We start from the raw sequence: 13,277 nt of genomic DNA on the forward strand, positions 1-13,277 counted from the left end.
ACACTACTCAGCCAAAAAGAAAAAATACCAAAAACCTAAATTGCTATGCTCAGTTAGAATATAATATTTTGTTTGGACATCTTTTGTTCACAGAGAGTGTAGCAGCAAATGCAAAGCTTCATTCCCATGTCTACGTAGGTCTTAATTTTCTAGGGTTAAAACCTGAATGAAGTTTTTCCTTTAGCAAGGACAAAGTGCAAAGAGCAGACAACCTCATTAAAAAGGAAATCTATAAATCCTGTAGTCCTCTCCTCACCTCTCTTAACTACATTGTTCGAGGTGAAAGCTGTTAATTGCAGCTTTTAAAAGGTATGTGTAAATGCAACCTTTTTCCACAAAAAAACTTAGAAAATGTGCATAAACAATAACAGTTTCTGATAAGTGCAGTGCTGTTTTGCTAGATTTATGTGCTAAAGACAAGAGCTACTTATAATAATGAAATGCATGGGCTTGATTCTCTGTTCGCCTGAGTCACTCCATTACCTCTAGTGCTTTAAGGAAATTGCCGCTAGAGTAGACTCAGGCCCTTAATGGTTTGCCATCTACCGTACTGACATTACACCCAGACAGTAGTCACAGAAATTTATATTTAGTTCCACAAGAACAGTACATCACATATCCCTAAGTGTTTTATGAGGCAGGACTTTTCTGACTATTCTGACAAAAACACCAGTACGCGTAGTAACAAGAGCTTTGAACAAATACTGCAGTTATGATTTACAGCACAATTGCCAGAGCCTTCCTAGCTTTGTCTTTGATGGCTACTTACTCAGGCTGTCATTTTTAGCTCCACAGATTATATCTGCCTTGGCCTCTTCCACAAACACTGGATTCACTGGAGTGTGTTGCAGACAATGCAGCTCTCAAACAATGAAGCATTTGTGTTCATTTTCTTCTATTTTATCTTTGGAATTCTACTATTTAGGTCACTATCTGTTGCTTCCAGCTATTCTTTCCTGAAAAATTGTAGCTCTTTTTAGGCTTAAAAAGATATAATCAATGTATTAATCTACGTTATTCCTCTGGGTATAAAGGTCTAGATGTAATAAGTGGTACACATAGTATAAGATTACATTGCTATTCCTGAACTGCAGCCCCAAGATTAATTGTATAAGCCAAAATTTGAAGAGCTGCTGGATGCTGGTATCTCTGAAAATCTGATACAACTAATGCAATAAAAAACCAGTATTACTAAATTTCTCAAATGCTTTAAACATGATCCCTCACCGGCATGAACTGTAAGGGTGTGAATGTATGTATGTATATTCCACAACACATAATTTTAGATACTGACAAAGAGAATAATGATGAAAGAATCCTTTACCTGATCATATCTGCATTTCCTCAAAGAAAAAAAAATCCATCACAGGTTTTACCTGAAAAGGATAATCCTTGCATTTTAGCGAGTGACATCACTCATCGTGAAATATGTCAATACCTGTGGAATAAAAATTCCTCAGGTATGGGGGCAGACAGGAATTCCATTTACATTTAAACTTAAGCTCACTGATTGCTCTGTTCATGTAAAAAATTACTATGCTCTTAACAAAATGAAGATGAGTGCTTAAGCAAACAGTCATAAATTAATTTATAATGAAACATGACAGTCATGATTTAATTTAGAATGTATTTAAGACTGTTGTTACTATTTGTATAGGTCTTTTTTGCCTGGAGGAAGATGTGGTTTCATAGTGAAATGTCAGCTATTGAAATACCAAACTTCTTATGCGTACATGTATATTCATTAATTAAAATGATGTAGATACTTTCCGAATTAAGATCTGTTGTCTACTGCAAGCAGTCAGACAAAAGGTTGCATGTTTGAGGCACATGCAGTGTCAGTGGGTCACCAAGAACTTAGAGCAAGCATGAGGGGTGCTGAGCATGAGGCTGCCCCTCAACTTCCTTCCTTGTTGGCGATGAGAGGGGATGTAACACAAGAGCAAGCAGTAGGGCTGCAGCTTTTGCGCTTCTCATTTGCTCTCCGAAGCTGTTGGCTGCTGGCACACAGCAGAGCAGCTGTCTAGGCCCAGTACTACATCACTGAAGTATCTGTTAGGCTGCTTGTGTTGACGAATGGCTAAGCACTTCTGAAATGTAGTTCAGGCACCTAATGCCTGGATTGCCCTCTCTGCGTCACTGAGTGCCATCAGAACACGCGAAATGATGGTACACCTAACCTATGCTCCTCAGGTTAGGATGCACGGAGCCATCTCTAGCTACACCCCTGTTGTGTTGCTGGCTTTAGTATCCAGATGTTTGAGAATTAGGCAAAGGTTAAACTCCTCACGTCTGCACCCCTGTCATCGTCAGTATGCTGCCCTGTCTGCTGGCGTAGGTCCATGTCCAGCATCCTGCTGACACCAGCATAGTGGGAAGAGGCAAAAGGCAAGGCTTGCAATTAAGAGTAAGGGCACTGCAAAAAAAAAGTTGTGTGGCGTGCACTCTTTCAATACATATAAGTGAGACAGTTTATTTTTCATTAGATTTCTTGTAAATCTTTTGGATGTTTCTGACCTATCAATATGAATACATTTATTGTTTGAAGCCAAAAAATTCCTCACTGGTAGAATTTTATTTTTGATATTGTAGAGGTTGTTCTTCTTTATAACTATTTCTAAGCCCTAATGAATCTTACTTCTGCCTGCATTGACTCCACCAATGAAACTATATGGAGTTAAAGTATTTCTTTAAGCTTTTCACTTTGATTAAATTTGCCTAATAAAAATGCTAGAGGAATTATTTAATTTTGACACAAGAAATTATTTCTCTAATAGTGTCAACTCACAAAAAGAAGTAACTCTCTTCAATTTGTTAATTGAGAGATGGTATGGTAGGGCATTTAGGGATCATCAGGGTGTGACCAAAAAAATCTTAGTAGTTTGTCTCAACATCAGTTAAGAAATCTTGATCCCAAGAACTTGTGATTTCTATTTGGAAAGTAATGTTTAAGAAAAAACAAATTACAGGCCTTGAAGTGTAATATTTATGCTATATATGTATATATGTAATATTTATGAAACGTAAAATAAAACTTAAAGCCCCTCTGTTATTATTAGTTTAATGGAGGAGGGCAATGGATGCATTAGCTGTGAAGTGTCAAAATTGATGTTTCACACTGATCAGCAAACAGATTCTTTAAATATGGTTAAACAGCACATAGGAAGTACTTGGGTAAGTAAGTGACAGTAATTGGTCAAAAACTAGTTTGTGTCTTCTTCCAGTTGGGAAGTTTGCACAGGGTCCTTTCCACACTCCTCATGGCAACAGAATTCCCCCTTTCACACATTGAGCTCTTACCTCATAGCTCGGGAGACAAGAGGGTTGGTCAGATCCTCCTGTTAAAGGATTCTTACCCTGCTATCAGGGGCAGACCAGAGGTGGTATTTTAGGCGGGCAGTTCCAGGGTCTTTCTATCCTGGGCACTGAGAAAGTCAGCATCACGTGGAAGGGCAGTAAGCTGGTTTAAAACTTTGGAGTGTGCTCAAGGACACATAGCGGCAAGCATTCAGGATGTGTCATTTTGTATATGGAGCCTGGGTAGCCATATTGTGCTTAGCCTGTGTTTCATGTTGTGTATCTACTAGTAGTCCCAACTTCAAACCTGATGAAAAGTTAGTCCTTCCAGATCAGAGAATGAAACCCTTCTAAAAAACCACTCTACAGCTCCCACAACAGTTCCTTCCTTTCCAGTTAGCTCATCTTCGCAAATCAGATGTATAATTAACCATATTAACCTTGAAAACAAAAATTATCCTGGTTCCTTTACAGAATTATGTCTAGAGAAATATCCTGGGGAGGGAAGGTTTGATAAGCTGAACACCGTCCTAGCAAAAGCCTGATTTTTGTCTTTATCAGTAAGATTTGATATTCTTGTGTATCAGTACCTTAAAAGCCAGTTTTCTAACTCTCATATTTAATATTGATAGTAGAAGCTTTTTTTTAACTGCCACTTTATTGGCTAATAGTGCATCTGGCAAGTTACCCGATAGTTTAGATTTTCCTAGCACACCACAAAGACAAGCATATCCCTCGGATACACAGATCAAACTATGTTCTCAGGATAAATACCATTTTTGCAACAGCCACTATTTGGGGTTTACTTTTATTTGTCATACGGACATGCAAATCTGTTAAGGGTATTGTGATGATGAAGTTCTTTGAAAAGCTGAAAACATTTTTTCTGGGTTAATTTTCATTCAGATCAGTAAGCTGATCCAACTCATTGTATGTTGCACAACAGCCGGAGCTGTCAGAACAACAGGGAGCTGCAGCCACACACTGTAAGTAATGCTTATTGGGCACCAGCATGGTCTTAGCTGGACTGGGGGATTTGATTTCATAACCAAGTAACTAGCACCAAGAATGGTGGTTAATACAAAACCAAATTCACTAGTTTGAAAAACAGTATAATTAAGTATTTCAGGACTCTACTGGAGATGGTTGTGTGCAGAACCAGTTCCTCCACCAGAGCTTTCTAGTTTAAATGGATCAAAGGAAGCACACTGCCACCACCATAGGCAGAAAAATGTTGAGGCATGGAATAACTGGGTAAATTACCAAGAGAGAGAGTTCAGGTGAAGTCCATATGGAATTCCCATTTCACTCCCTTTTACCAGTTTCTGTACGATAGTATTTTCCAGAACAGACGAGAAAAATGTAAAAAAGTTTAATGATAATTTACAAATATACAATACTTACATTTTTAGGAGTTACAAAAATGGCACGTACTACAGAAACCAAAAGCTTCTTTTAACCTTTGGTACATTTCAATGTTATTCATTTACAAAGAAAAATTACAGTCACTTTTCATAGTGTCACATGTTTACATATAAGCATTTCTCAGTTGAAAAATATCTTCCAGCTTATCCACAGGCAGTTTTTGCAGTTTGAGCTCTGCATCCATCTATCACATCAAAAATTCTATCAGCCCCTGTTAAGCTGACATGACATTGCATTTTTATGTTTTAACAGCCTTTAGTTTGAAAAATATGTACAACCCATAAGGCTAAACTGATTCATAGTTTTGAGATTTCGCCTGGTGTATTTTATATTGCTCGTGGTTTGGTAAAATGACATTGGCTACCTTTTCTGATTAGTTTGGTAATGCATGTTTAGAAAAAGGTGGTCCAATTTTCTTAGCTAAAGTATTTCCAACTCTTCATGATGGAAATTAAAAAAAAAAAATAAAATGTCCTTCCCAGGATACTTTTTCACCTTATGAAACTTCTATATTAAATTCTTCCTTCACTATGTACAATTCTTACAGAGACAAGCTGACCACACTTTCCAAATCCTGTTCATTTCCATTAGTTTTCTGATGTTGGATATTTTCTAGATTGTAGTTTCTTTAAACCAAAACTTAAAGACTTCCTTCTACCTGAGAGCAAACATTAGTATACATGGTCTGTTTTTGGCATCTTCTGCTTACATCTTACATTACATAATGTATACACTATTTGTATACAAATGTTTTCATGCCCTCATGATTTTCAGACTATACAATTTCAACACAACACTATGTGAACTCAATGCAATCTTCATTGTGCTGAAGATAGTTTGGGACTACACACTTACAATGGGTAATTTTTGATTAAGACCAAATCCACCAGAGTATTAGATTTTTTTAATTTGAGAAAAAGCTTGCCTTCAGTAACTGAACAGAGTTTAAAAAGTGTCTTCCAGCATTACAATATTTCCCTCCCAAAAACTTACTCCATAGACAAAATAAACTCCAAATTCAAGCATCTTTAAAGAACGCCTGCATTCTGGATTTTCTTCGTGCAAGAGCTTCTTGTTTTTTTCTTTCAATCTCTTCTTGAGAACATTTTCTATTTTTTTGTTCCACCACAGACACTGTAAATAAAACAAACATGTATTAGGAGCCTTCAAGTTTGTTCAATATGTATTATCTGTATGGAAACATTATCTGTTTCCAATGTCTGAAGATCTATGGCAAGAGCACAGTATTCTGACATAGCAAGCACCCAAGTTAAAAATGGCTCATCTATCCTGTCCCCAAGGCAGGAAGGGGGTAAGATGCATGACCTTTGTAGTGCTACTGATTACTACCTCCCAATGAAAATACTGGGATGCAGACATTTGCTTCAAGGAAATTTTACTTGGCTGCCCTTCAGGTGAACCTTGTGACATCAGGAGTCAACATAGGAGATGGCAATGGGTTAAGAAAATTAAGGCTACCAGAGTGAAAAGGGCTCTACAGTTTAGTGAGTTAGGCAGAGATACAGGCATGGAGACGGTATAGACACGGGGGTCAGATGTAGTACAGGTGTCACACAAATAAAACCAGAAAGGTTGAAAAAAGGTTAAAAGTAGCAATAAAAATCGGCAAAGGAGACAAGACCATGATAGCTAAGTGTAATATTTTATATGTTGTGTTACAGAACTATAAATTCCCATACAATAAAATCCTGACCTCCTGGAAACAACAGGAACACTCCCATCATTCTGAACACATCAAGAATTTTACTGGTTTTATACACCAATTTCCAATTAATGTATTTTTAAGTAGCCACTCAAACTGGATAAACAAAACAAAAGGTCTTTTGCTTCTCAGAAAAAAAGGTATCCATGAAAAATTACCTATCAGTTTTTGAAAGGATCACTTAACATCCATCTTTTTGTTACAGCAATGTCCTTTCACAAAAAAATCAAGATGACAGTTGTTGTTTATCTGTAAAGAAAATCTGTGCTATTATTTTTCCTTCCTTTATTCTCCAGCAAATTCCATGGAATGACTAGTTATCTCTCCACTCCCTCTCCCCTTAACATCTAAAATTGATACTTTCCATTTATCTGCTTCTTTGCTGCATATGAAACAAGAGATAAAATACTGATTCTTCAAATAATTTTTTTTGTTGCTTTTGTAACAGTGCTTCCTGAAAATTGAGGTTGATATAGTACACTCTTAAAGGCATGTTTTATCAGAATTAATATTAATTAAAACTTCACCAAGCCATGAGATCAAGTAAAAACAAGACTTACTGGCACTTGACTGGTTCTGCAGTTGCCTAGCAAGTAACATGGCTGCCTGCAATATTACAGACCATTGCTTGACGGTGGAAAAGCGACTGACCTCCCGTCTAGATGAAGGGAAAGTGTTTAGACTGCTAACACAAGAATATTTCACCGGCAACTTTAACCACAGAGTAAACAACAATACAGGCCGAGGTTTCAGAAGCAATGAATGTTTCAAGATTCCAATTTCCAGGTGTACAACAATAAAAAGGAATTGGCATTCTGTATCACCTGCTGCCTTCTTTCCCTGACCCACCATTAACCGGGGTTTTACAAATCACGGCTGGGATAAGTAATTTTTAATGTTTTTCAAAATTAACTGTAAATTAAGGCACAGATTCACACTACAACATTTACTACATATCAAAATAACAGTATTTTTAAGCAACAATTTAAGAATATGGTATGCTGAGTGCTGATATCAGCCTATACTTGATCCTAGTGATTTTGAGTGTCTACGAAGAGAGAGTGTGAAGTGTTCAGAGAACTGGATTGAAAATGGGAAACAGAAGTCCTTAACTACAGGAGTTCAAGAGATGTGTCAGGACAATTTTATTTTGGAGAAAATAACTTCCAGATTATTGTTAGAACACTTACTAATGCCTAAACTGAATGGGTGAGTATTGAAGCCTATTTTAAGTTGCCATACAGTATAAATTTCTCCTTTGACATTCTGATTACAGGAAGAACACAAAAACAGTCTAACAGTGAAAGACAAATACCTGATGTTAGCAGTGCAAAAGACTCTGAAAGGTGCCTCTTGAAAGGTGGTTTCTTATTGTCAAGCTTGCTGTGCAAAGTCACATTCACCTGATTCTTGCTTCCTTCCAAACCCTGCAGAGTAATTCCAATGCCAGAATGACTCCCTGGATTTTCAGATCCTACATGAAGAGCACTCTGAGAATTGTTCGTCTTTCGGAACTTAAACTTTGAGGGCATAAGTGATGTTTTGTTAGCAGAACTGTTACTTGGCATCTTTCCCGTATTACACAAAAGATCTGGGCTGTCTAATGTTTTGCTACTACAAATGTTGACTGCATTAACAGGACTTACTTCAGAACCTGGCGGTACAGAATTTGACCTGTACCATTTTCCCAAAACAGTCTTTGTAGTATCTTCAGAAGCAGCTTGACAACAGTTTTTAGACAGTACATATTTACACTCCATAGAAGTTCCCGAGACCACAGTTGGAGAACTTGAAATGTTTTTACAGTTCACTACATGACCTGTTGTGGCCAGCCCATGTGTAACCTTTGATGAATTCCTATAAGAATCGTTTAGTGAGAAAGCATCCTGTTTTGCATTTGTTTTTTGTGCCAAGAGGAGATCGGGTAGTCCTTGTTTAGATGCTGGGAAGCTGTTACCAGCATTTGGTCTAGAATTAATACTGGCTCCTTGTATAGTTTTAGCTCTTTCATTTCCTTGTTTAACATCCTGGCTCTGAGTCTGCTTTTCTATATCATCACACACCTGATACAATAATTCATCATCCTCACAGTTTGCATCCCAAAGACTATCAGATTCACAAAACATATCTAATATCTCATCAGAGAATTTCGGTTCATTCCAGTCATCAAATGACAGAGGACATTTCTTTGGTATTTCAACTTGATTTAAGTGACCTGTATTAGCTTGGTTAACCACTTTAGTTAGATCATTAGGTTTTGTATTGGTAGAAACAGTGGATGACTGACAGAAAATATTGTGTGTGTTATTCCCAGGTTTGTCAGTCCGTTGTCTATGAGGATTAGATCTTGAAGGAAAACGAGGAAGAGGATCACTTTTAGGTTGAATAGTTTCATTTCCATTCTTCATGTCAGGTTGCACTGAAACAGGAATATAGTTCAAATCACTGTTTTGGGCACTTTTCCAATAATTATCTGGCTTAACGTCACATTTGCCATGAAAGGCTGTGGTCTCTGTCTTTGAGTTTTCTGTCTTATATGGCTTTTGTAAAGAAAGAGATTTTACAACATTTTGTGTGCTTTTACTAGAATGTTTCAAAGGTGAAAACTGTGAACTGTTAGATTTGTATACACTCCCCAAACAAGTTACTGAATTGCAACTACTTCTTTCCTTTGTGCTGTTAGCATCACTGAAACCATGCACAGATGGATTTGTAGAAAGTGGTGGTGCTTCTTCAGTACTTATCAATTCAGCATTTTGGGTTATTTGCATCACAAAAGAGTCATCTGCCAAAAAATCTGTATCCCAGTCATCAAAGTCATCATTAACTACTCCAGCAGGCTTACTGGAGACCACCGATTGCATCTTCAAGGAACAAGGATTTTTTTTTGTCAATGTGTGATTATCAGGTTTCAGAAAAGTCTGGTTCACGCTTCCTAGTGCATACAGACTATCTTTTTGATATGCCTCTGAATTACCACGTTGCATGTCTTTAATTTGCTCAGGAAGGTGTTCCTCCTCCAAGGTGCTTTTATTTTCATGGAAACTATTATTTAAAGAAATATCTGATAGTCCTTGGCTCAACTGTCCACTGCACTTCTGGGTAGAGCAGTCAAAAAGAGCATGAAGGGCTATTTCAGCCTCAAGGTCTACAGACTTTTGACTGCTAGATTGACAGGGCTCTCCAGCAGCGATGCCAGTGCTCTGTCCAACTGGTTTTAGGGACAGAGCAGTATCTGTTTCAGAAACTTCACCAAGGAGCGATTTCAGGTTCCTCATTTTTCCTTCATCTTTAGAATTATTTAAAGACTCTGAGGCAGTCTGGATGAAGTCATGACCAAGCTTCTCTTGCTCCTGAACAGCATCTAGCTCTACTAGATTTTTATCAAATTCTTTAGCCAATTTCATTAGTTCCTCTTCAGGATTTTTTATTTTAAGATCTCTAGAATAAGACAAAAAATTACAGAAAAGAAAGTCAGACCTACTGAGAAAGTTTAAGCAAGCACAATAAAAGTACCATATGAGCTGTTCAAACAACTACCCAGAATACGACTGAATCCCACCGCTTTCAATGTGCTGTCAGCATGCAATCTTTTTGATAATTCCCAATAAATACCGCATTAAGAAAACATAACAAGCCCACAGTTAAAAACGTTCTGCATGCCAATGCACCATTGCATGGATCACTATACATAAAGGAACACCACATACCCTTTTTCACAAAAGCCCACCTGTTACAGGTAAGAAAACTGTAACTTACCTTGTACAACTTAACTTTGTCCTGGTTCGCATTTTTACTACTCCAGGTGTACAGGGAATAGCATCCTCGCCAATCCATGTCTCTAAAAGGGAGCCTTCATTACAGGGTGCTTTTTCATCCTGAATGATTAGATTTATAATGCTTAGCAATTTGATTTCTGATAGATTGGACTAGTCACACACCTTGCATTAGTTACAGCTGCTAAACCAATTAAAATGGATCAGATCTGTTGTAAGCGCCAGACAGGAGCTAAACCACTACAAGCTAAGCAAGATTCCTGCGATGTTGTCTGCTTATAGTTGTATCACTTTAATTGTATCAGTTTAAAGCAGGAACCTCAATTAAAATAATTTAATTTTACTGTGATGCTCAAATCTAATACTATATTTACCTCCCTGATCAGGTTTACACATAATCTGCAATATTCATGTTACAAGCTGTGATTTAGTTTGATTTAGTATATGCCTAAGGAGCCAGCTGTGGTGCACTGTCTTTATCCACTTAAAGCAACATTACAGATCAGAGAATGTGAAAGAAATCATATTCTACATGCTTCCAGGAAAAAATTCCAACTTCTTCCATTTACAACTCATTTATACAAGTAGCCTTTCAACAGAAATAAGTGAAGTTTAGCAACCAAATTAAGTTGTTTCAGAGCTTCAAAGTTCAGGCTTGAATTTGAATTCTGAAATCAAGAGATACAGTACTGCAACGGTACAACGTCTAGAGGGCCAGAGCCATGGGATGTGGGAAATTACTGCGTGTAAGCCAGTAAAAGTAATTTGAACTTTACCAACTACCGGGATAGTTTTGGGTAGGTTTTCTTTTTCTTTGCAAATTTTTTTTTTCCAAGAAAAAAGAACACAAGCAACAAATAGTTGCAAATCCTGGCATTATTTACATTTATGACAGGGCTGTAATAATTTAAAAGGAACGAAGTGGCATTCCTTATCGATGATTTTCCAATTATTTAGTATAATTTCTCACAAATATGCCAAATAATGAATAAATTTTAAATAGTCCCGTCAAATAAGCAGGCATATTTTGCAAGCTAAATATGACACAACTGTTTTAGGAATGACAAGTTGTCTTCTTGCACCTAAAGAAAAGCAAACAATAAGCCAAAACTATCTTATTTTCACTTTCCAGGCTGTGGACATGAGGTTTCCAGGAAGAGAGAGACACCAGGAGCATGGATCTTATGATAAAAAGGTGAATTATTTACAATAAAGAAGCAACGTTACTATATTTATATTATTACGGGGTCCTTCTCTCATCTGAGCCTTGTTCTGGTACCTCAGCAGTCATTCAAGACGCTTAAAAACAACTGCCAAGTAAATCCAGTATTTGGAGAAACTCTTGCCGCTTAACAGATGAGTGATTAAAGATAAACAAACACAACGGTATTCCTAAACCAGGAGCAGTAACTTGCATTCTGAAAGTAGAACTTTCTAAAATGGAGCTGCTGCAAGTCCACTTCCTTAATACATCCTTTTTTGCAGCATCTGTGACTGCTTTTAATTCAGTCTAGTCTTATGAACATGTTACTAGTTTTCTACACACTCAATTCTTACCATGAGACCACTGTAACTAAAATTGAGCCTTCACTAAAACTGAATACTATAGCACTATTCTGATTACCGCAAATGCAGAACATTGGTTTAGAAAGTAACAATTACCTGAGGAGCAATACGATTAACAATTTCTGAAATTTCTACTGCGCATCTACTGGTAGACTGTTTGGTTTTTCCATTGTCTATGAAAACAAACAAAAAACCTTCTTAAAAACTGCAAAACATTACAATTTATAAAGTGCAGTATATCTCAAATAATTCAATTATATGTGCTAAAATCAGAACTTGATTCAGCATTATACAGAAGAATTTATGGGCTTTTAATAAAAATAAACCCAAATGACCTAACAACGATAACAGAAAGGGACCTTTTTTTCAAGAGATTTGGTAACTTTCAGTACACTCCCACTGTATGCCTGAAATAGGCGCCCCAAAGTCTGGATTTCATTAATATTACCTAGTCTGTATGCAATTGGTGAATGAGGATCCCAAAAGATTTCTTGCTGTATATCGGTGTCATTAACAGGAGAGCTGAAAGTAGGTATTCGGGATTTCCTACTCAATGATCTCTTTGGTGTTTTATGCAAACATGTGTCTGTGTAAACAGAAAGATGACCCTTATTAAAAAATAACAAATAAAAGCCAGAATAATTTCGAACATACAACAGGACAAGGCACAAAGAAGATGCTTTAGAAACTTTAAAAATAAAAATCACGTTCACGGTCAACATTACTTACAACAGGAATATTGTTCACAACTATATATTTAATGCAGAATGAATCTTATCTTTGTCAGTTACATCATCACAGAGATAACAGAGCATTAGATGATTCTGACAACTTCATGCTCAGCATCTGATGGTTAAGGATGAGAACTGTTAATCCTCCTACTTGAGGGAATTCTGACTTTAGTTTACATTAAAACTATGTATCCCTATATGGGAGAATATTTTGTATTCTGGCTTGCTCTGTGTCTTTTACCCAGACTCTGATTTGGGTCACAACTTCAACTGGCCCCCAAACTGGGGTCACTGCCTACCTTTGTCTATACTTCCTCCACTTGGCCTTTTCAGCTAGGACTGCTAAAAGCAGGCACACAGCTATTCAAACCATCTTGTAGCTGCCTCATATCAGTAAGTAAACTGAACACGCTATGTGAAGCTCAACTAGTAACCCCTGCCTTTTAGAAATAATACTGCAGATGTGGAAGCCTACAAAAATAATTTTAAAGGATGCAATTCCTACGGGAGAAACATCTTAGGAGATGCTTTGCACTTAGGCACTTCGCAAGGCCAGGCTCTTATCTCTCCTCGAGGGGATTAGCGTCCTCAGTCAGTTCTGCGTGCCCGCCGCGGGAAGATGCTCTCCACTGTTCCCTGACAGGGAAAGCCCCTTCCCGACGCGCTCGGAGGTGGCACAGCGGGGGGCTACCACCGGTCCGCTCCTCACGGACAGGCCGCGCCTCCCCCGGGGCTCCGGGGTGGCGGGCAGGACAGGAC

General features: G+C 37.6%; 1 protein-coding gene across 1 annotated transcript; it reads right to left on the minus strand.

Annotated features, from left to right (window-relative positions):
* Nucleotides 1–5,740: 5,740 nt before the first annotated feature.
* Nucleotides 5,741–12,373, minus strand: ETAA1 (Ewing tumor-associated antigen 1; the record flags this gene model as incomplete). Its single annotated transcript, XM_010082683.1, has 5 exons — nt 5,741–5,856; nt 7,761–9,886; nt 10,205–10,323; nt 11,884–11,960; nt 12,236–12,373. Coding segments are annotated over 5 exons (2,576 nt in total), but the record flags the coding sequence as incomplete, so codon positions are not given.
* Nucleotides 12,374–13,277: the final 904 nt, after the last annotated feature.

This window comes from Pterocles gutturalis, unplaced genomic scaffold (genome assembly GCF_000699245.1).
Source record: "Pterocles gutturalis isolate BGI_N339 unplaced genomic scaffold, ASM69924v1 scaffold44299, whole genome shotgun sequence".
NCBI classification, from domain to species: domain Eukaryota; kingdom Metazoa; phylum Chordata; class Aves; order Pterocliformes; family Pteroclidae; genus Pterocles; species Pterocles gutturalis.